The sequence below is a fragment of the Centrocercus urophasianus genome, unplaced genomic scaffold (genome assembly GCF_019232065.1).
Source record: "Centrocercus urophasianus isolate 14NV4802_14NV808 unplaced genomic scaffold, USGS_Curo_1.0 seq_10, whole genome shotgun sequence".
NCBI lineage: Eukaryota > Metazoa > Chordata > Aves > Galliformes > Phasianidae > Centrocercus > Centrocercus urophasianus.
This window is the reverse complement of record NW_024884142.1, coordinates 86886710-86911409: the sequence shown is the minus strand read 5'-3', so window position 1 is coordinate 86911409 and position 24700 is coordinate 86886710. Positions and strand designations below refer to the sequence as shown.

At 35.7% G+C, this 24700-nt stretch overlaps 1 protein-coding gene across 11 annotated transcripts in view; it reads left to right on the top strand.

The window, feature by feature from the left end:
* LIN9 (lin-9 DREAM MuvB core complex component) overlaps positions 1-24700 on the top strand; it is a 52429-nt gene that overhangs the window by 9206 nt on the left and 18523 nt on the right. For 10 of the 11 annotated variants that reach the window (XM_042819854.1, XM_042819904.1, XM_042819895.1 and 7 more), the window contains exons 2-11: positions 1126-1158; positions 2145-2239; positions 5880-5984; positions 7882-8015; positions 10761-10886; positions 15582-15739; positions 16938-17071; positions 18016-18135; positions 18316-18417; positions 22996-23076. In XM_042819854.1, coding sequence (XP_042675788.1) covers positions 1126-1158; positions 2145-2239; positions 5880-5984; positions 7882-8015; positions 10761-10886; positions 15582-15739; positions 16938-17071; positions 18016-18135; positions 18316-18417; positions 22996-23076 — 1088 coding nt within the window. Of the gene's footprint in view, positions 1-1125; positions 1159-2144; positions 2240-5879; positions 5995-7881; positions 8016-10760; positions 10887-15581; positions 15740-16937; positions 17072-18015; positions 18136-18315; positions 18418-22995; positions 23077-24700 lie in introns of those variants that run through there. The other variant, XM_042819912.1, reaches the window with a different exon arrangement.

Here is a 24700-nt window from a genome sequence, read left to right as displayed (position 1 = left end):
ATGCAGGTGCTTGTTTGTTGTTTCTTTTTTTTTCCTTCTGTCCTCACTTCTCCTGTGTTCATTTCCAACAGCCCACCCCAAGCCAAAATACCTTGTTCTCTTGGAAAGGGGCAATATTTCATTCTTGGCTCTGTGACTTCCCTGTAATGTGTCCCCTTGAAGCAAAGATCTGGCATTATGAAGTTAGTGGGCTTAGGGCACAGATCAGAAGAGTCGCAAGCAAAGGGATTTCCAGACCTTTGGAGCAAAAAATTCTCTCTGGAACTGCAGTTTGTGAGAAGCTGAAGGAAGGACCTGGGGAAAGTGAGGAGGCAGAGGAGGAAGCAGTGCTAGAAGGAAAGATTGCAACAGTGGGACATAAGTGGGAAGGTAAGGTTGATTTGAGAAGAAGTCGTGAAGTTCTGGAAGCACTTTCAAGCAGAAATACATTTCCCTTTGTCTTCTCTTATTGTAAGTGCTTCCAACGTTTTCTTCTTAGAGAGCCATTTGCTGACTGCAGAGCATGAGGACAGTGGTGAGGCCTAGCTTTTACTTTTCTCACCCAGAACCACACAGAGATCTTACAGATGCCTTTCAAGGGGAGCAGTGAAGTTCTGATGGATGCACTACACAGTTTGAAAACTGAAAGCAAAGCAAGGATTGTGTCTACATTTCTAATGCCTGAATCTGCTGCAAGGAGGTACTACTGGGGGCAACTGGCTATCTGACCACCTGCTTTTGATCCAAGCTTAGCACACACAAACTACCTCTTGTGTGGACACTTCTGGCACTGAAGAATTTTGAATTAGTTGGATGATAAAAGAAAGTTACTTACTGTATCCTAGTAAATCATGTAACGTAGTTGCACCTGTGTGTTATTTGGACATTAAGCCTGTTGAGAAGCTGCTGTGGTGAATGAAAGTGCTCAGCATCTGAAACAGTTATGTAAGTGTGAAGCTAAAGGAAGAACAAAAAGAGTTTTATTGGGTCATAATCATCTAATACTGTCCTTGGTGCAGTGGGAGGTGCCTTGAGTTCCCTCATTCAACTGTGAAAGTTTTAATATTCTCATTTCTTCCTAAGAATTAAGAATGAATAAGTTGTATACTTCAAAATTGTTTATGTGGATTTTCTGATATATTTCAGGTTCTTCAGCGAAAGCACTGGTGAGCTTGAAAGGTAAGAAGATAACGTGTTATTTACATGGGCAAATGAAACACCCACTCTGACTTTCATGTATGCTTAGTTTCTGGCTCTAAGACATGAAGAATATAACACTGAAAAATATTTGGTTTTGATGTTTTGTTGTGTTTTCTTAAAATATCATTAGTTTTGTTGTTCTTATTAGTTAGCTCTGTAGGCTGATAATGCTTGGTGGTTGAAACTGCGTACGCTGTGGTGTGTTCAGACACTGTTCTTCTGGATGGCATTCCTGAAAAGTGCTACTTCTTCAGCATTGCTTAGGCGGCAGGTTTGATGAGAAAATTGAGGTAATTTTTCCTCTCTGGAGGATGAGATAGGAGGATTCCTGGTGAGATCTATACATGTGACAAATTTTATGTTAGGAAGGAAATTCATAATCTCTTTGTGTTTTCTGTCAGCAAGTTGTAGGCTAACTCAAAAATCTATTTCTTTTCTTTGAAATGAGTGTTACATACAACTTTTGAATACTTAAAATCTGCCTAACAATAGAGAAGTTTCATTACATATTCCTACACAAGGAAAATGACATGGTTTGCTGAATCTCTTTTAATTAACATAGCTTGTTTCACTTAAATTTGTTTTACTTGTTGGTTTGCACCTGCTTAATCACTTTATTTTCCCCAAGATTCAGTTTTAGCTTGTCACCCTGACAGGGGAAGTAATGGAAGTAACTGATTTCACCAAAGGAGGTTTTATGAAATCTAAACTTTGTTTCAGAAATAATGAAGTTCTTTTCCCGTTTCTCCTTTTTTAATTGATGTTCAGAGTTATTTAATAAAAATGCTGCAATCTAAAATCCACTTATATTTGAATCTAAAGAAGGAATGCAAGTAAAATAAATACATAGTAGTAGTGGATGATGTTACACTAGGTTTCAGATAGTAGTTAATACTTTTAAGTATACATGCATATATACTTTTATATAGTGTATATGTATTAATGACATGAATTTCTCACAACAGAGGGAAGTTTGTCCAATACGTGGAATGAAAAATATAATTCACTGCAGAAAACTCCTATTTGGAAAAGCAAGAATGTTGGCTCTACTGTGGAAATGGTAAGAAGCAATAAAAAGACAACTTTTGGATTGGCAAAATATGATGAAGTTGATCAAAAAATGTGGCTGAGAATTCATAGTTTCTTAATCTCAGAATGTTAAACTGTCTGCTTCACAAGCAGCTTATGAAGTTCCAATATGAATTGAAAGCATTTTTTATAAACGAATAAGCAAACAAATTAAGTTGCTGACCTTGTTCAAGATAGCTGCTAATCATTTTCTCTTATTGACCATTTATTTTATCTCATGAAATATCTTATTTTAATTTAGGCTTGGAACTGACGTGTAAGGAAAAGGAAGGGGGAATGTCACTTCCATCCTTGTGCCTTCCGAGGGGGATATTTTAATAAAGATGAAGGGATGTCAGTGAAATGTTCTGCAGTATTCTGAGAGGACTCATAAGAGGACCTTGAGTTAAAGAATGTCCTTGGTATAGGGAAGTAAAAGTCAAAGAGCCTGAATCTTCCAAGATCATGTAGCCACTGTTAGGCTGACCATTTCCCCCTCTCTGTTTGAAGCATTCCATTGTCACTTCTTTCTCCGTTGTTTCAAGTTCAACCTTTTCTTGATTAGTCCAGGTGTTCTCAACCTTACCTAGCTTTTTAATGTTTGTTTGGTTTGGTTTTGCCAGCAGCTCTGATACCTAGTTTGTCTGCATGTGTGTTAGTGTACTCTTCTTACTACAGACTGAAGAGTGTATGAAATACTCTCTCAATTGCTATGCAGATCTTTCTCCTACACTTTTTTGATGCCACCTTTTTCCAGAGTACTAGAGTAATTACAATCAACTTTCCAGCTCTCACCTTTTTTTTTTTTTTAATTTTAATTCAAATCATTAATTTATTTATTGTGAAGTGCTTGTTTACTAGAAGTGGAGAATCATGTTTGGAAACTATTGCATTTGCCAGCTCTGCATGCAACCAAAATACCTGAGCAGTATCTAGTAGTGCATTAAAGCAGTGTGACTAACATCTGTCACCTAGTTTGTTCAGTGACTTTTTTTTCTCCCTGTGGAGAAAATCTCACTCAGAGAAAGTGTTTGTTTTGGGAGGATTCACGGAGATGTATGTGCACACATTGCTGAGTGCTTATGCTGGGGAACTACAAAAGTCTACAAAATGCAGCTCCAGGCAGTGACTGGAACTTTGCTATGGCCCTGACTTCCTGACAGAGTTCATGACAGTTTCCAGCTGTGTCCCAGGAATGGTTATCTTCTCACAGAAACAAGCTTTACTGGCAATATAGAAGATTATATGCTCCATACAACAGAAGTCAGTAGCTGTAACATTAACATCAAAAAACTATAATATCAAAACTTTGTCTGTCGCTAGGTACTCTAGATATCAAAAATAAGGAGCGAAACTTCGTATTTAACTCAGTATTTTATATAAAGCTGGGACGTGGGTCAGAGGATAGATTAATATGTTAGTAATGGCCCATGCTGCATAGATGTTATGTAGTCTTATATACTATTTTGAGATCCCTGTACACTAGGAGCTTTAGGTTGTGCTATTGATTGAAAAGTCTTTCCCAAAATGCCTGACCTATTTAGCTGAGGTGGATGCTGTTTCTTTTTGACAGCTGTTATTTTATTCTAGTGTTTGATGTCAATAATCCAGACTGTAAAACTTTGTTGTTTTGGGTGGTTCCTTGGAATAGAATTTGATAGCTTTTATTGAGGATTGGGAAGCAGTTCTATTCCAGTAACATAGCCTTAGTGGAAAGTTGAAGGAACTTTTAAGTTTTTCTAGGTGGAATATTTTTGTTCCTATATCACACATGATTTTAATCTGGTATAGCATCATCAAGTACTGCTGTACAGGCATTTGCGAGTGAAAAACAGGTGTTCTGGAACCAGCATCTCAAACATCAATACTGAAATGTAATAGAAAATATCCAAGAGAACATGACCCCAAGTCTGGTAGCCAGAATGATGTGATTAAGGGGGGAAAAGGAAAGAAAAAAAAAAAAAAAAAAAAAAGAGTTTAGTAACATAGTAAGAGTCTTTATTGAAGGAGGGTTGTGATTTCTTTCCATGCTCAAATGTTAGAGTAGTTCTGACCTTCCTTTTTTAGGCTGATAGCTTGTCAAGTTCAACAGAAATGGCATAAAAGAATATAAAGACATTATAATTTAAATCTAATATTGTTTTTAAGACTTAGTAAGTTGTCAGATTTGAAGAAATAAAATCAACACATGTTTCTCTGTCTTCATGTACAACATCCAGAACAATTAACATGGTAAACTAATCACTGATAATATGATGTGGGCACTATTCAGTTACCATGCTAATATATAGCTTCTCTGTTCAGTGTGTGTCTCTCTCCTGGTTCATAAAGTGTGTAAGAAATGGGAGTTTCCTTCTTCCATGTGCTTAGTCCAGCACATATACAGAACTATTATCCAACTGCAAGGGGGAAAACATACTTCCCTGGGAAAGCACTAGCTATTCTCATGGCATGGGACAAGCCATTTTTTTGCTACTACTAATGTATTCAATTAGAAACGTGTCTTTTCAGATATTTTGATCAGTTACAAGCTTATTGAATAAATTTCTCATATATAAATGCTTATTAGTGAAGTTTTATTTTTCTTTCTTGATTTATTTTATGATTGCTACTGGGGACTTATTGTTGCTGTTAATATTCTTCATGTTGTGGAAGCTACAGATTTCATATCAATACCGATTTGCAGCATTCCACCACTTCTACTGGCAGAAATGATTTCTGCATTTGTTTGACCTTCACTCATCACCTTTGTTAATAGTTTGAATTACAATGGTGCAGCCCTGAAATTCTGCAAAGGAGAGACACTTCAATTATGATTGGCTCCTGCTGCAGTTTTCATGGAAGGGAAAGCTTTTTGCTTTTACTGTTGATGTTGACAGCCAGTCAGAGATTACTGTTTTGACCTCATTGAAAACTCAAAATTTTTGTTATAGAGTAAAATGTTGAGGAATAACTAAACAGAAGTGTTAGAAAGGAGGGACAAGCTTCCTGGCACACATTTACAATATAATTTCTCATTTTTCAGTCAGCCTTCTCATTCTTTTTGGGTTATAACCTCTTAGCATGAGTAAATTTTTGTCAGCATAAATTCTAATTTCTTCTCTTGTCTGATAGCTTGATAACTTATACAAGCTTTACGTTTGTCAGATGTGAACTTAGAATTCTCTAGTGTAGGTACTTCCAGTAAATTAAAAATAATAATAGTAAAATAATATACTCATATAATCCATGCAAAAAAAAATATATACAGCTAATATTTTTGATGAGAGCATACCGAAACACAGTTTAGACGATTTGTTTTACCAAAAATTTAGAACAAACTGTTTAAGAGAGATGTTTATAGCCAACATAAGTAATGTATTAAGCTTAGATATACAAGTGTTCAGACATCTAACTCATCTGGATACAAGTGTGAGTTAGGTTCTAAAGTCTTGCCTGGGACTGGGCCAGCAGCAGGGTAATGGATAATGGTTAGCACTGGAAAGCCTTGATCCTTAAATTCCTTGTGCCTTAAAACCAGTAGGTGGCAAGAGAAAGGCGTTCCATTTCTCTGACTGTGAATACCGTGCATGAACAGAGAAATCTGTTTTTATTTTTTTCTTGTAATTCATTCTCAATTTTGATATGTGCAGCCCTTCAGAAATTCAAAACGGAGTCGACTCTTCTGTGAAGAAGATGACAGACAAATAAACACAAGGTCACCCAAAAGAAATCAGAAGGTTGTGATGGTTCCACAGGTACCTACATGTATGCAGATATTTTTACCAAAAACGAGAACAAGCCCATATGTTTTAGTTGAAGAATAGAATATATTTGCTTTTCAAGTTGCAGTATCTGTCTATGAATATGCCTGTGAGGAAAGATGTTGCTAGGAGTAAGCCTCAATTCAAACCAGATTTGTATTTTCTTCATTATAACTGCATTCCTACGATTGTTTATGAGAGTGCTTGTTCTTTTTGATGCTGGACATAAGAATACAGAGCTAGAAAGCAGTCCAGAGTTACAGCATATCTTACTCCTGCACAAATTTATTCCTCTTTAGTTAAAAATCGGCGAGGGTTCTTCCCCAGACTATTATCATTTATAGGACTTCTATATAAATTAATATATTTCAGTAGTTAGAAACTTGCTGTAGAGTTATAGCCTTCAATATATTCACAGCCATCTCTACCTTTGTCCTGAAATGATGCCATCCTCCAGTTCAGATAGCTTGTTTATCTGCCCCATTGCTTGACTGTCTGCTTTTTGGTATAGCACAAAAGAGTAGCAGTTATTTTTCTTCCCTTTATTTGCTGTGTTGAACCGGGCATTATCTGTTTCAAAGAATTGGTTCTCTGACATTCCTGTCATCCAAATCACTTCTCTGTGTACCATCACCTTGTGAGTCTGGATTTGCCACTAGTAGTACTTGAATATGTACCTTGAATTTGCAACAAGTAGTACTTGAATATGCACCTTATGAACCATACTGTGCTGTGTAGAATGGGGAAGACTTAGTAACTGCTGTTTTGCTGGATTTGTTTTGTCAAAGATGTTTCTCTTTTGTTACTATGATTTCTTAACAGTCAAAAGGCCTGACAATGTCCTATGCCTAGTTCATCTGTACTTAAATGTTGGCTTAGGAGGTCCCACAATTGTTAGAAAAACCTTTATGAGAGCCTACAGCTGCTTTAACACGTGGATCTTAACATTGTGCTAGCCTTTGTTTCCTGGAGTTCCAGTGGTAAAAAGGGGGGCTGTATATACCAAGTAGTGGTTAAGCATAACAGGTTGTTTCCTCCCAGTTTTTTCCTGCAAGGTGCCTACCTTGTGCTCTATTCTGTTACTGCTGCTGAAGGTCATTTGTGAGCGTTTGGGAATGGATAACAACTAATTATGGCATAGGGACCCAGTTAAACTAATGTTCTTGAAAACTGTTATGTTTTCAGTAAGCTTTTCTTTCTGTTAGTCAAGATTGCCATCCCTGTAAGGAGATTACAGAGCTAGTTTTCTAGTCTTCTTTAAACAGTTCTTAGATTATGCATGTGATCTAAGACAGTGCCTTTCTGCAATTTATAAAATAGCTGTCAAACTTAGTTTAAACTTGATTGCTTATGTCCATGCTAGGTACTCTTCCAGTTTTTCAAAAAGTAGATGCTCTGCTCGGGGCTTTGACGTTATTGTGCTAGTTTCATCTGAAGTTTAAGAGTTATCAAGAGTAGAAGCAGTAGGGCAGATGAGGTGACTGATGTTGCTGGCATTTCAGCTACCACATCACGTATGCCAACTTGAAACTGTTCTGTAGTGCCTCAAACATTTGAGGCCTGTGTGTGCTTCAGTACTTGTGTACTGTTATCAGCAATGTAGTTTCAGTGTTGGAAAAAGCTTTCCTTAGAAGAGCTTTGTGCGAAGATAATTTGTTGTGCTGATCCTGCTAAAGTTTGCCATCTGTTTTGTTTGATTGCGTTGCTGATAAAGTGCAGTAAGGTTTATTACAGATTTGCAGCAACAACAACAAATTTTCATGTAACAATATGTAGAATTAAAATGTAGCAATAGTTAATATATGAATTTGTTTCAAGAAAATCTAGTTTAATTATTTGAGTATTGAAGGACAGCAGACTGTTTAACCGTTTCCTTTGTTTTACTATATAGAAGTTTAATACAACGATGTCAACACCAGACAAGAAAGCTTCACAGAAGATTGGTTTACGGCTTCGTAACCTGCTCAAACTTCCCAAAGCTCACAAGTGGTGCATATATGAATGGTTCTATTCTAATATAGATAAGTATGTGTCCTTCGTATAAGCATATAAATATTCTATTAGTATAGAAACAAGTTGTTTTCTGAAATTGAACCATACATTTCTATACACTGTTTAGGCACTCCGGAGTTTATTCTTGAAAATGATTTTCTTTTTCTTTTTTATAATGAGCAACCTACTTGGGTAGTTCTTTTAGTTCTTGGAATGTCTCCTCATGAAAATAATTAATTTTTTATGGCCTCTGCCTCTAGCAGTTGCAAGATTTTGTTCATTTGTTTTTAGCTTCTTAAGCATGAGGTTAGCAGAACACTTATGTTTTTTGAACCCTTGGGTCAGTGGTGTACAATGAAGATGGAAAGGAGACTGCCTCTTCAGAAGATACCCATTTCCTACAAGTTGTAAACTTTTATTACTTATATTTCTTCCCTATTGTCCCTGTTATTTTTATTGTGATTGCAAACAGACTACTGGGTTGTGACTGTTCAGCTCTTCCCTAGATGTCAGCATCTTCTTAGGTCTCCTAATCTCCCAAGTTGTTTCTAAAGTCTATGCTTCAGCCTTTATTGCTTAACACCACCTAGTAAGGTGGTATAAATTGTTTACAAGAACCATTTTAACTTAGTCCTAATCAAGGAATAAAATGCAAAAATTGTTACGGATTAACTGTTGTGTGAATCACTAAAGTTTAATAAATTGAAGGGTGGCTTCAGAGTTAACAAGCATTCTTTTCCAGAATTTATTCATAATTACTGTTTTTGTTTCCAAATTTAATAAGAATTGCTGCAGCTCTTTTTGTTAACTTTAGCATGCAATCATAGCAACAGAAAAACATTTTCGAATCTGTTCACCACAACCAGAAAAATTACATGTTCATTTCAGTTTGTTCTAAATTCATCTTCTGTGGGAGTTGGATCTTTTGAAAGAAGTAGTTTTTACATGGGGTTTTTTTTCCCTTTTTTTTTTTTTTTTTTTCTTTTCCCCAGGAGGGAGGGAGTGGAAAGTCTACTTATTCTTAGTAGTGATTTTAGTATATGACATATACAATCTTTTCTGTTCTTTTTCTTTTTTTTAATTATACAACAGTCCAAGAACTTTTTATTCCCAAATGTTTGTGAAGCTTTAGGTCTATCAGTAAACAAAAATTTGTTTTAGCAGATAAATCCAAAAATCTCTTTCATAATTATCAGTGTATGATTGTAATACTACTAAGTTACAATCCTGTGAAGATATTATCGTAGTTTAATTTATTAAGAAACTACATTTCTATGGAAGAAGAACTTTATGTTGTTGTGGGTGATAAGATCTAGACAAGGTGAACCACAGTAAAGTTTAAAGCATGGAGCTGTCAACTGATGAAATATGGCGCTCTCTACACATCTTACAATATTTTAACCAAATCTTATCCTAAATTGACATCATCAATTTAAGTGCCAATTACTTGCTGAAAGTTTGTAAAATACTTTAATCTTGGCAAATGTCATCTATGAGATTATTGGGTGATTTAAACTGTTTCAGTTGAGTTCTATCTATGGTGCTGTACGTAGGACCATTTTTCTGTAAAATCCCATTGACTTTGTTATGGTTGGAAACTTCTAAAGAGCATCTTACAAGGATCAGAGAGCCCCAGTTTGCTTACACCATTTCCCAGAGCTTCCAGACTTGTAAATGCTGTGGGCTTACAGTTTGCCTGCTTAAAATTAAGTGACAGTAAAAATCAAATACAGATTCTTTCTCTTTCTTTCTCTTTCTTTTAAAAAGCTTTCCTTTACATGGACGTCTTATGTTACTGAAAGTAAATCTGATTAAAATAAAACTTTTTCTGCACTCCCTGATCTGTTTTTTGAACATGATTGATGACTCTTAGCAGTTTTTCTTTCCCCTCTTAAATCCCAATGCCCTGCAGAGAATGGAGGAAAGTGGCTTTATCTAGGATGTACTACTTTTGTTTTCACCAGGTGGGATCTATTCCAGTTGCACATGGTCTGTAATGATTAACCTGCTATTAGCTAGGCATATCCATTGCAACTGCCATGTTTTCTCAGCCCAAGAAGAATGTAGTACAAAGTAAAACACAGTCATAAAACATAAGGTGTATCTTTGTGTTATGACAGATCATAACATCTCAGAGAAGTTTGTAAGTTGGTAGGTTCTCTGAACTTTCACTTCTATTGTAGTAATCCTCTGCTTTGTCATGGAGTCATGGTAGGATGTATATCTGGAGAGCTACAGTGACAGGTTGGCTCAATTTCTTGTATTTTGGGAACCTTCTGAGAATCTGATTTATTATTGAATGAATTTATGAAAAAGGAGCCATTTTTCTATTCCTCAGTATCCTCTTGCACATTACTACTGTCCCTTCCTTTATTCTTAATACCTTGCTGTATCTTAATGGTTTCCTTCAGTGGGCTGCAGTGACTCCGTGACACTTTGTTGGCTTTGCTGAAGTTTCTTTTGATGCTCTTATACACATTACAAAGCAGAATGACTGTCTATGTTTCCCCATAGTAGCAAGATAGATGAACACTTTTAAACATCATTCATAGTAAGGCTCAAGCAGAACAATAGTCCTGGAAACTTTCTGTCTTTTGTTTTCAACTGACTTGATTTCAGATTAAATTTATCCTTGAAATAGACTTAGGGATTTTTTATTTATATGTATTTGTACTTCTCATTTTCAATGTATTTCTTACAATGAATGGTTTTTTTTAAGAATCTTCTGACAAAAGTTTATTGAGTGTAGTTAATAGAGAACCAATTATATTTTAACAGACCACTATTTGAAGGAGATAATGATTTCTGTGTATGCCTGAAGGAATCTTTTCCAAATTTGAAAACCAGAAAATTGACAAGAGTTGAATGGGGAAAAATCAGACGATTAATGGGAAAACCACGGAGGTAACTTTTTTCTTTCTTTTCATTTAATAACTGCACGTGGTTTCATGTCACCTGAATTGTTTTTTTTTCTGGAATCATTTTGCATGTGGATAGTAAGTAACAAATGTGTGTGGAATAACTTTTTTTTATAGTAATGTTCTCTGACCATATACATCACTTCTCACCCGTCCATTCTCAAAAGCTTGTACTTGAAATGTTCTCTACCCTCTCTAGATATGTGATAAGCTGAAGTATGTTGAAATTATTACTGCATCTTCTATGTTGCAGTACTTCCTGGAATGGAAAGCAGGGCAGTTTTCCACTATGTATTTTCTAGAAATAAGTAGCTCTTCATAGGGAAAACAAGTGCACATTTTCATCTCATTTATTGTATTATTTCTTTAAACTATTTTCTAGATTTTCAGCTTCTCCTGGCTTGGCTGCCAAAACAAAGAGGGGAAAACTCAGTCATACAATATCAGACATTGTGGACAAGAATCCAGTATTGAATGAAGAGTATAGTTTTTTCTCTATTTAAGAATTCTTAACTTTTAAACCCACTGTCAGAACCATTACAGCTTGGAGAAGAAAAGGTTCAGGGGGTGATCTGATCTATATGTACAAATACGTGAAGGGAGGATATAAAAAAGAGAGAGACAGACTTTTTTCAGTGGTGTCTAGAGAAAGGGTAAAATGCGGTGGGCACAAACTCAAACACAGGAGGGTGCCTTCTGAACATAAGGAATTGTTTTATTTTTTTTTCACTGTAAGAGTGACTGAGGATTGGAGCAGGTTGCCAGGAGAAGTTCCTGCCTTGGAGATGCTCAAAGGCCATCTGGACATGGTCATGGGCAACCTGCTCTCAGTGTCCCTGCTTGAGCAGGGCAGTTGGACCAGATGTCTTCAGAGGTCCCTTCCAGCCTCAGCCATTTTGTGATTCCGTAAATTCTATAAGATCAGGAGAAAAATGGTAAATGATGCTGAGGTAAGAAAAGACTGGTTTATTAATGGAGTCTAAAGAATATAAAAATTAATTATTAAAATAATTAAACTAGTTTAAGCTTAACTGTGATATAGCTTTTAGTTTCTCTTCGCTATGCTTCTCTCGAAAAGGAAATTAGTATAGTTGAAGGTTATAATCTTTCATTCATTCTACTTCTGCCAAAGGTACGTATCACTATATAAGGCCAACTTGCTTCATTCTACGATGCATTGGACCATTTAATTCTTACATCTTTTTTCTTTTTTTTTTTTAAGCTGTCACATGGAGAGGGTTGTTTTGAAGAGGAGGAGGACCCACAGTTCTAAGTGGGCAAAAAGTTCTTTCACATAAATTCTGAAGTTAGAACCATGTGACTGGATATAATCTGATTTTGTTTGTTAACCAAAAGATTATGTGATCCTGCCTTATGTCAATTAGGCATTTCTGCCTCTTTGTTTGGTTTTTTTAAATAATTTAAAACAAGAAAATATTTTTCAATATTTTTCAAGATCTCAATAGAGTTCTTTTGTCTCAGTTTTAAAAGATTTTGAATGATTCTAAATCATTCAAGTGCTTTATCAAATAATTTTAATCTACTTCTGGAGTATAGTTTTTTATTATTTCTCTGTTGGAAATTTCTGATATCTGTCCACAGTCAGGTGCAAGTAAGATAAATACCATGGTAATACTGATATTTCCTGAGGAGGGAGAAGAAATAATGATATTTCACATTCATAGTGTTGATGGCAGAAAATAACAGTGTCTCTGTGTGATAGCTGTGCACAAGGTTATTGTCTTTTCTTTCTTTCTTCTTCCATTTTATGTTATTAAATATAAATTAAATATATTGTAGTATTTTCTTATGTCTGCTGCTATGTTAAACATCCCATCACACCAGCAACAATGTGGTTGGATAGCACAGCAGTATTGTTCCTGGGAACCCACAAAGCTTATAAGATTCCAGAAGGCTGTGAGAATATGTGCTACAAGAAAAAGAAGAGGAAGTTGTTAGTCTCGTCTACTCTATATAAATTTCACTGAGGTTGTGAAATAGGAATGAACATAAATTAAGTATAGGTATGCTTGTCCTGACATTGTATGATGATGATGATCCCCCCCGTGTTTATTCAAATGGTGGTGTCCAAGGTAGAAACTGAGAGGCTTCTTAAGAGATTGAACACTTAGATGGAAAAATAAGGAAGTTGCAGTGTGATCACTACATAGTTTTTGCCTTAACTTTTCTTCATAGTAATGGTACAAAAATGAAAGAACATTTTGAAGAGAACATTTAGGAGATTTCCCGTAACAGAGGGTAGAAATGCTTTTCCCTTCCCATGACCCACAGTATCTGGGACAGTCTTTTTAAAGGCATCTGAGCTAGCAGTGAAAAATTCCTGATGCTTCTGTTGTAGGGCCTTAAGAATTGGTGGTTAGTATTTCAGGCTTTGAATTTCTAAGGGCATGAGTCAAAGAACATCAGACAGTATCTGCTGTTCGTGAAGTAAGATCTTGTGCATAATTACAAGGTCTAATACTAAATTCCATTCTTGCCTTTTTGTTTCTCTCATTTTTTGTCTTGCTGTGATAAGTTATTTTGTTCTCCTCAATGGAGCAGAAAGCTCTGACCTATATTTTGCTAGTTCATATTCATAGCCTATGGCAAGGATTATTTCACACTTTCTCCTCTCCAAAAATAAGTATGAAGAAAATAATATCTTTAAGAATATTGAAGTAAGCTTTGCATAAATCTTCAGCCACCATCTATCTTTACCACATCCCTTTCCAGATATTTTGAATTTCTTATGGTGATCATTAGGTAATACACAACTCCAGGTAAATACGTTTTGCTCTTCAGTAGTAAACTGGTGAATGGACACATGCCCACTGTTGCTCAGTCTACACAGAGTACAGTTTCTAGACTACACAAAGAATAGTATTACAGAATCATTAAGGTAAGAAAAGATTTCAAAATCGTCTAGTCTAACTGTCCACTTACCACTTGTATTGCCTACTAAACCATGCCCCTAAGTACTTTGCCTTTTCCTTAAACACCTCCAGGCACCATGATTCTGCCCTTTCCCTGAGTGATGACTTCTGTGGTGATAGTGATTTGAAAACCTAGAAAAGGAACTTTCTCTGCAGTGAATTGCTGTGCAGGTCTGAGGGAAGTACTTCATTGATTCAATTTGTTCCTCTTCCTGCATTTTTATATGTCTTTTGTAGGACTAAGATCTCAGTGGGCATGCTGAGCAACACAGACACTCCATTCCCCATGTAACTTTGAAACCATGTGTAAGACAAAAGGCCATGGTGCATGCACATGGACAAGCAAGTGTAAAACCACAAGTCAATGCAAAAGGACTCAGCACATTGACAGCTTAGTTCCTGTGATCATACATACTGCAAGAAAGAGAAATTTTGGAGATTAGCAAAGTGGCTTTGTGAAACAGTTTGAGTGAGGGATATACAGAAGAAAACATGAATGTTTATTTCAGCATATAATAAGAGTAATCTGGAGACTTGGAAATAGAGGAGCTGGCTGCTTAATACTACATGAGAGAAAAATAACTAAGCAAGATCTTTATGAGTTTTTAAAAGGAAAATAGTTGGTGGTATGGAATGGGGAACCAGTGGAGAAACTTTCAGTGTTGTCTAAAATAACCTCGTAAAATAGCACTTTTTATTGATCACTGATCAATATTTAACTAATAAGTTCTACAGAGGATGTTTAAATTGCATTTGACTACAGTAAAATTGAGAAAGTTGTAGTAAATTATTTCATAAATAACTGCTTCTGCAATTATGCAGACCTGTGATAGCATCCATACTCCTTTAAATGGTTTCTGTTGTCCACACAGGAATGATTCCTTAATTAACAAGGAATAGAGATAGGAGCAATATCTTTATTCTTTCAGTATTATTTTCATGTATCATTCCTATTCAGGAGATTAAAAGTGAAAATGAATAAAACCGAATAAGGACCTTGTGAGTCTGCAGTCTCTTAAATTACAGTCTAAGACCAAAGCAAAGGGAGAGATGAATGTTAGAGATGATCTGATTTTACACAAGAACCCCTGTTCAAACAAATTTATACTGGTACTGTGATCAGTGTCAGAACAATTAATCTACGTAATAGAGATTTGCGTCTAAGAGGTACTCAGCATGAATGCAAGTAGAAGAGACAGGGAAATGCCCTTTTATGTTGAGTCTACTGCCCTTTCATGCTAAGTTTAACCTTCAAACAGTTGTACTGTGTACAGTAGGTGATGGCAGGCAGGTACCTCACGGTAAATCCCGAGTACAAGCGTTGAGGTGGTGTTCAGGATAGGCTGGATATGAGGCTTGCTTCAGCTTTGTTGTGAAGCCAGATGGACCACTGTAAGCAGAAAAAGTCCTCAGAAGTTGTACTCTTTTGAAATATTAATGCAAACAGCATATCTGAGTCCTTCTGGTTGTTCTGTGGGTGGTCCAATGTTTGTTTAGGTTTGTTGCTGTTTTTTCTGTTGTTGTAATTTTGTTTTAAGTAAACTGTTACTCTAGGAGCAATAATTCCAGAGACTCAGACCATCTAAATCTGTTCACCAAAATCTTTCTCTCTTGAGCACTTCTCTCCAGGCTTTTTCAATTACTCTCACTGAGTTGTAAACTGTGCTTATTTGTTTGCTATGTCTTTGTATATGTATGTCTTCAGTGTTGAATCTAAGTATAGTTTTTTTTACCTTATGGTATTGTAGATGCTCCTCTGCGTTCTTTGAGGAAGAAAGATCAGCATTAAAACAGAAGCGGCAGAAAATAAGACTTTTGCAGCAGCGTAAAGTTGCAGATATTTCACAGTTCAAAGATCTTCCAGATGAAATTCCATTGCCCCTTGTAATAGGAACAAAAGTTACAGGTAATTTCTTAAAAAAAACTAATAAACAATACCCAAGATTTTTGCAAAGATTTTGGTAAACCGTAGTGCATATAGTGTGCATAGATAAAATAAACTTAAAACATTAAAAATTCATTGCTTTTGTTGCTGGCTCATTGAGAAAGTGCTTATAATGATTACCTAGTATTTGTAAAACAGTGACGTGGTTTTGAGATATGATCTTGTGGTTTATTATGTCTGGTGTTGAAACTGTAGTTGTTTATTTTTATTGTTGGTATTGTTTGGGTTTGTTTTGTTTGAAGTAAAGCATATCCAACAAATCCTAGAGAGGCTTCAATGCCAAGAGCATAGTGCTGTCTGAAAGTTTAAATGTGAGCTAATATAAAACTTAAGCTTTATTTTCCATAAATATAAAATGACGTCTCAAAACAAACATACAATTCATACTGCAGAGTAGTTGAATACATATGCTAAACAGGACATTGTCTTATAGAAAAAAATACTAATACCCGAGGAAGGAATCTTGTTAAAAAAGCTCCTTTTTAAAGGAAATTCAGCTTTGCTTGATTTTGTAAAAACTCTTACATTCCTCCTTCCTGTCTGTGAAGCAGGATACTTTTCACTTGAGCAAAATATCTCCCACTCTAGCCTCTTCTGTTCATTGCTTTCTGAGTTCTTCAGCATCACTGTCCTTAATTCTTGCTGAAAAGCAGGCATGCAAAGCACCCTGTATCTTCTCACTCTCCTAGAGCTACATCCTTGAATTTTGCTCTAAATCTTCTAAGTATGCCATTATCAGTGCAAGTGGTCATAGAGAAATAGTGTGCAAAATCATTCCAAAATTGATTTTTGCCTGCAAAACCTAATTGTCAGAAGGTATTGGGTGTTAAATAGTATTTTGTCTAGACGTAAATGTATTGCTGAAGATTGGATGTGGGAAATGTTTGACTTGCAAAACTAAATTTGACAAAAATTGGGTAGTGTTGCTAACGGATACAGTTTTTTTTTTCCTGTGCTTACAATTTTTTCATCTAATCTAGTCAGTTTTGTTTGTTTGTTTTCATATATGTACTGGATGGTGCCGAGGTTACATGCAAAAGATTTGCTACGTCTGTTCTTCTCTGTGACATCAGAGCATTATAATATTTGCAATTTTGTGGAGGTTTTTGATATTGATATATTTTTTCTTTCATTTGTGTTTTTTTTTGTTTTTTTTTAGCACGATTACGAGGTGTCCATGATGGGCTATTCACAGGACAGATAGAAGCAGTAGACACCCTTAACGCTACGTACAGAGTCACTTTTGACAGGGCAGGTCTTGGAACACAGACAATCCCAGATTATGAAGTTCTTGTAAGTATTAATGATACATTCTCATAATAGCTGTAATGCAAATTCTTTTTTTTTTTTTTTTTTTAAATCTACAGCTGTATCCTTTAATCTAGAAGAAGAAAATTCAAAGGATTGATTACATCCGGGGTAGTGTTGTCATAAACCAGAAACAAGCATAACAGATGTATGGAAATTTCTGGGAGAATGAGTTTCTGACGGTGATTGTTATATAGAATCACTTTTTCTAATACAAATGTAATGACTTAGGCTGAAATAACAGAATAGAGTTACTGTTTTAGACTGAGTATGAAGAAGTATAATGAGTAATGTAAGTTTTCAAAGAAAATTCTGCTGTGGGATCTAGGCAGAATTTCTAGAGTTGTTCAAGGAAACATGACTCTCTGTAATTTGCCAAAGTCAGGAAAGGCTTGAGATAGTTGGAAGCAGGTATTATGTTGATTGAATAATTTTGAAACATTTATGGTAATGAAACTAATTGTGAAAATGCTACTTCAGCCAGAAAAAATTGAATTATTTCCCAGCTCTCTTGCTTTTGTATTGATTTATGAACTTCAGGGAATTGTTTCTGTTAAATAGTCTGACCTAGACTGCACGATTTTTAGAGGGCAGCATGTTCTTTTTTATCTTGTATATCATTCAGTCTACTAAAGGAAGATAAAATTGTCTGAGGTCTACTCTCGCTTGCAGGATTTGGGTTGGTGGGGTTTTTTGTTTGTTTTAATGCAGTGCTATAACACTTTTCAAACTCCAACAGTGGAATATAGTTTTGAAGCTGCCACTAGCCCGAAAGCAGAATGCTTTTCCTTTTTGTTGCTTGGGCCTGGAGCATGGGTGGGCATGGCTAATCCAGATTCCAGAAATAAAATATGTGTTTGAGAAGGTATGTTAAGCTTTTAAATTAGCCGGGCACCTGAAGAATATCCTTATTTTTCTTGTCATTGCAGAGTAATGAACCTCATGAAACCATGCCAATCGCTGCCTTTGGGCAGAAACAACGGCCTTCTAGGTTCTTTATGACCCCTCCCCGGCTGCATTATACACCTTCACTCCAGTCTCCAATTACAGTAAGTTGTTTATTTCCTGTAATTTATAATATTGTTCAGAGAAATATTTTATGACAAATCTTGAAGCTGTTAGCTTCAAGGCCTTTGACGTAAGTTTTCTCAGATTCCTCAATAAGGTAATTTTAGCAAATCCCTCTAAAAGAAAAGAAGCTAATAAATGAAATACTCTTTCTTGTATAGGACAGCGATCCTTTATTAGGACAGTCGTCGTGGAAAAACAAAATTTCAGGCACAGACAGTGAAACGCTAGGTGGCTTTCCAGTAGAGTTCCTCATTCAAGTGGTAAGTGTTAACTTCTGCTCTTAATTTTGTTGTGTATTGCCCTTTCTGTGCTTATTCTGCCTATTCTTCTGCAGTTAAATGAAATTCTGGTGATATATGAAAGACAGTAATATCAAAATGATTAAATTATCAGAAGAAATTAGTAGTACATTTTTAAGTTTTTTCCTCATTTATTAATAAACTTTAAAATTTGTTGCTCTTTTCTCAGACCTCAGAAAGGCCTTATGTCTCCAGAAGTCTCTCTTATCTTTCCTAGTTCTACCAGTGGTCTAAAAAGATATAATTTTTGCCTCCAAATCCAAATTGTTTTATGATTCACCTTCATGAATTAATTTTTCAGTGATTTTTGTACAGCAGTTCAGAAAATTATAGACAAATGATGTTAAGAAGATGAGATTTATTGAATATCAAATATAATCTAAGCAATTTATTCTTCAGGATGATGAGATAACGCAATAGATCCTGTGAGCTTGGTTTATAATCTATGGTTGAATTATTTAATGATGAAAAGTAGTTTGAAATGTGCTACAAGAAATTGGAATACTCAGTGTTAAAATTATTTAGAATTGAGATGTGTTCTTGTATACATTGAAAATCTGATAAAAGTTTACAATTGGCTCAAAGAATTCAGTTGTCTGTAGTTCCCACTGATACAGTACATGTTGACCTTTCAGCATAATTAATTTTACTTAACAGAATGATTTATTCAGTTTTTTGCAGTAATACTGTGTGAAGCCAGTCTTGGAAAAAGTGCTCTGGCATCTGGCTTAGCCAAAAAAACTTGAATTAGATACAGTCATCCTAAGATTGGTTACGTTAAGAAATGAAATAAACAAAAGATACAGTCTTTGCTTATGCTACTAAGCTGGATCTGCAGCTATCATCCTCCTAGAGTCACTGAGTATCATCAGTGAAGCTTCATGACTTTGGTACTAAACTGCTCCATTTGTGAAAGTGTTTCTGTATTTCAAATCTGGAAACTGTATAATTTCTGTCATGTTTAGTGGTACACCATTACTCATTATCAGGAAACCTGAAATTTTTAATCTGAGATTTTGAAGTGAAGGCACTCGAGAGGTACTGTATTAAGACATTTTTTGCATGAAGATTGTCAAGTTTTTTGAAAGAAGTGAAGCTGTGGATTTTTTGCATTGGTTTGTGATTATACTTGATTGAGGTTTCTGATACAGGTGTCAAGAGGCTTAAAACAAATTTTATTGTGGGAGTTTACATTATTTTTTAAGCCTAGAGCATTGACATACCTGTTAAAAGTGAAGAATGATTCTGAAACCAGTGTTGCAAAATACATGGTGATCAATGAATATCGATCACTCTGCATTCACTAATGCAGAAGTAGTTTTATGTTAAAGACCACTGTTAAACAGTTCTGTCTTTTTTTTTGTGCTCTGCTGCAGTAAAAATGTCAAAGCCCTCATTTGATTTAATGACGACTCAGCAGTTAAATGGTCAGAAAATCTTTCTGTGAAGGAAAACTTCAGAACAATTATGATTAGGACATAGCTTATGATACCATAAAATAAACAATTTCATGGAAAAGCTGTATTGGGGACAAAAGATTTAAAGAAAAAAATAATTGTGTACCTTTAAAAAGGTTTCAGCCAAGCCTTTTAGTTCTCTTTTATGGGTTCCAAAACTAATTCACAGCAAAAGGAAATGTGGCCAGAAATATGTGCAGTGATTAAGTAATGAGAACGTTGTCCTTAAGTACAACTTGGAGTCGTATGCAAACACTCGGTCTTGTAGCAACCACTTTTCAACAGCACTGTTGATTTTTTTTTTTTTTTAAATTAATATTATTTTAATTTCTGCATATTTATACTTTGCCATCGGGCTTCTGTCTGATCTTTACTGTGGACAAAGATATGCTTTTCTCTTTGTTTGTTTCTTTGGGTTTGGGTTTGGGAAAAGATTAACTTTAGACTGGGAGGGAAGCAATCCAAGACCAAAAAAATGTTTGCAGTGTAACTGCATGTCCAGTAGAGGGAGAATGTTAATGCAGTACAGTCAGAGAAGTGTATCAGTCTGATGACTGTGGAAAAAGAAGTATCTTCTCATCTTGAAGACAGGAAGAAAGAGCTATGAATGCTAGATTGTTGTCTGGTTTTGTGTGCGAGAGAGTTTTTGAAATATGTTCCCCATCAAGTTATTGCATACATTGAAATGCTTGTATTCTTGTTTATTCTTTAACTCAAAAAATATACAAAATACTAAGCATGCTGTGCCTTCATGTCTTTTAATTTTCACATCGGGAGGAGTATTCTACTAAAACATCTTTTCCAGTTTAGTGAGAACTATTTAACAGTAAGCAGGAAGAGTTATGCTGAAAATGAAGCTGCTAGGCTAGAGTTCCTCAAGGAGGAGAAGACTGACCTGAACTAAGGTATTCACTGCTGCTACTGGCAAATGAAAAGTGCGTTCTGTTTAATAAAATGTAGCACTGGAAGAAAGTTGGTCGACATCTTAAGACAGCAGAAGATCAGAGTTTCTTGTAGGGAAAATTAAATTACCTTGACCACTGGAGTACTTCTAGAAGTAGGGTGAATATAATGTAACAGCGAAGGTCATGGACTGGATCACATCCTTGAATATATATGAACATCATCATAGAAGCTTATCACCAAGTAATCATTCCCAAAACTTGCAAGATAAAATAGCCTGCGCTAAGCTGGGAACACACCAGCTTCATCAGAGGGGCTTAAATATATTAGTTGCTGGGTGGTGATGACAGCATAGCTTGGCAAAGAACTTTTTGGCAGCACTGTCAGAGAGTATTCAGTACTTTCCCTCCTCCCAGATGCCATTTGCCAACACCTCTGAGTTTAAGTATAGGTGTTTGCATTGGTTTAATTACAGCTATTTACTTCACGTGGGCACCGTGAGGCTTATTAAATGTTTATGTACAGGCTTTGAGAGATTTACTTGGAAAGCAGTGCAGAAAAACTGTATGTTAATCTTCCTGTTGACTCACAGTATCGCGCCCCTGTTATGGTAAGATTAATTTTGAGAACTAAAAGCCAGTTCCATTTAATTTAAAGATAATGCTGATGTTTGTTAGATACCTAATCAGCACAAAAACTTGAATGTCCAGCTGTATTGGCCTCTGTGGGCTGTAAAATACAGTACTGTAGTTTCCCAATGCTTTCCTTTCCTTACCTTTTCTGTAAAAAGAATATATATCAAATATTCCTAGAACTACTTGAATATAACTACTTTCTCTCTGTTTTGAACAGAGCATGTTAAGTTGTGCTTCCATGGAAGTCTTTAACTGAAAGAATCCTTTTTCCTTATTTGCATAGCATGCCAAGGATGGACTTTACTGTACTTGTGTCAGTAACAATCAAATTACCATTATCCAGGCAATGCCTCCTATCCAGGTAGAGAGGTACATCTGGATCAGCTGTATTATTGCTGGGATGCCCTTAGGGTTTAATTCTGCAGCTTTCATTTCCTTGCTCTATATTCAGGTGCTGTTAATTTTAAAAGCTGCTCTTTTTTTTTCCCATGAGAAAATGTAATGCCATCATGTGCATTTGTGTGGCAGTGAACTAGATCAGGGAAATAATCCATCTCAAAAGTAACGATTTAAAAACATTTTTCCTGTCTTTCCTGAATGTATTGTTTATCATTTTCATTTTCCTTACGTGGTTTTCCATGTAGCTGCAAAACTGCTTGTGAGTGTTGGGGGATAGTACAAGGCTAGAAGCAAGCAGAAAGAATTGGAAAAGTACCTATGCAGTGTTGCATCACGTGGCATATGTTGAACCAGGAGTTCCTATCTCTGCCAGTCTTATGTTCCCCTTCTAGGATGCAGTTAAACCCTTTGAAATTTTTAAAGCCTGGCATCTTGGCTCTGTTAATAACAGTAACAAAACCGTTGTTGATTGAAGCTAAAATTTCTCTCTGTGGGCTTGAGAGAGTATGAACAGTTTTAGAAGCGATGTATGTGCTGAGAGCAGTCCCAGTGATTTCCTCTTCAGCCTGTTAGGTCCCCAGGGCAGAAGAACAGGATATACGCGTTCTGAAAGAAACAGGAAAAATGGAATGCCCAGAGCAGGACTGTAGGAAGTAGATCCAGTCTGTATACCAGGTTTTATTGCAAGAATGTACCCAAAGAGCTAGTGATCAGTCCAGGGCACAGCTGAGAACAGGCTAGAATTCTGAGCAAAAGCTATGGAAGGACAAGTGCTCTTAATTGCAGTACATGTTATCACCATGATGATACAGCTTTCCTTCAGGCTAGAAGAAAAATTAGGTTCTTGATTCTTCTGCCTCTAACAATATAAACTGTGTTAGTCTTCCTGGAGGGAATTCCAGCTGATGGATTTCAGCTTTCTCCAATCTAAGGTACTTGAAAATGCTTTTAAAAGCCTCTGAAATATCCATCGTTTAGTCTCAATTAATTTCTAATTAATTATTTCTACATTTTGATGCTATAAACAACTGAGAAATGTATTTTAAAATGGTAAAAAATACATCCACTTTATTATCTTGAATCTGTATGCAATTTCAGAACTACATAAGGACCTGCTCATTCTAAAAAGAGCTCCTTTGTTTTAGACCAGGTTATCGAAAATCCTTATGATCAAGAAGGAACACATCAAACAGTTAAGAGAGATGAATACGGAAGCAGAAAAGCTGGTAAGATTGTTCTCAAATCTTAAGGATATACTTTAATAGCTAGTGCAAATTGATACAATTAAAACAAAGTCTAGATAAAAAGCTCCTTATTGCTTTGTATAATGTTTGAGTTTTTAAATTAGTTTTTTAAGGTAAGTCAGAGAGGTCAGTTGCTTTAAAAGCATTGTGCTTTGGGAACAGGTTAATGTTAGTGTTGGTGTAATATTTCCTTGTTTTATGTGTCAATTGACGATGATGTTTCCTTGTTTTGTCAGTTGATATGTGCTATGCACTTTAAGGATTTGGGGAGTCAGTAAAGCATTTGTCTTATTTTGTAGATGGTAGGTGTGCATTTAGGCCTTTGGACAAAGTGATAACTCAGTTCAGATTTTTTCTACATGAATCTCTGAGTGCCCTTGACCTGCATTTAAAATTACAATATATGACCAGCTACAGCATAATTATCAGGAGCAGGACAGTTTTCTTGCTAGGCTTTGTCTAGTCATCAGTCTGTGAATCAAAATTACAAGAATGCCTCTTCTACCACCCATGGCTATCAGTCAACTTGGAAGTGGAAAGCTATCAGTCTCAACCTTCTGCTAATGTCCATTCAGACAGTGGTCTCTACCTACCGTATACAGACAGAATGTTGAAGTCTGGAGAGGAAAAAGAATCCCCTTTATTTCTTTAAACCAAAAATGCTGATTTTTATTTTTTTTAATGTAAAATATTTGAATGTTGAAGACTTTATTGTGGTGTGGTTTTCTTCTTTATTCCTTTGGTGGCAATGTGCACGTTGTTATCATGCTACCTATTGCCCCAAGGCTGCTCTTCAAAACCTTGTTATCAGTTCAGTTGTTATATTATTTCTCCTGTATGTCAAATGCTTTGTCTTTTAATTGTGCTTAATAAAACTAATAAAGTAGGTGCAAAAAGAGGCAAGATTAAGACATGCTACTGCAGTCTGTAATCCTGATGCAGAAAAATTACCAGCTCTCCTTATTAGAAACGATAAAGCTATCTGTTCCAACTGAGTTGTCTTTACCTTTGTAGGGGTAAAGAAATCCATAGGAGGGGCTGAGTTTTCACTAGCTTTCCTCTAAACAAAAATCCAGATATTAGCATGTCAGTTGTCTGCTGCGTCATAGATTTAACTTTTTTGTAAAATAACAATACCAAGGAACATAACAACAGTGAGAGAGCAAAGAAACAATAGAGAAGATAGATGATAGTCCAGGAAAAATAAATCTTAACTCAGTTGTAGCCTAGACAAGGACTTGGAGATAGCTGTTAAACACTTCTTCTGCTATTTGCTTTTTCAGTCAGCAATCATAAAGCAACTCGTGTCACTATTTATGTCCTGATAAAAATAGAAGACATATATTGGGTCATGTTCTTAGCCTGTGTGTAATGCTCTTTTGTCCCCTTGGTAATCCCATCTACATTTGTGCCTCTTAGTATGTGTTGCTTCTCCTTTAGAATGCATTTTCTTTGAACATGACTCTTTCTTTGAACATAACAATTGCCCACTTAAATACCAGTATCAAACTTAAACATGAATAAAATAGAATCCTTTGACTTCATTCAGGTAGAGTTTGTCAGACTTTAATAATCATTGATAAATTTGTTGAAATAAAGTTATTTG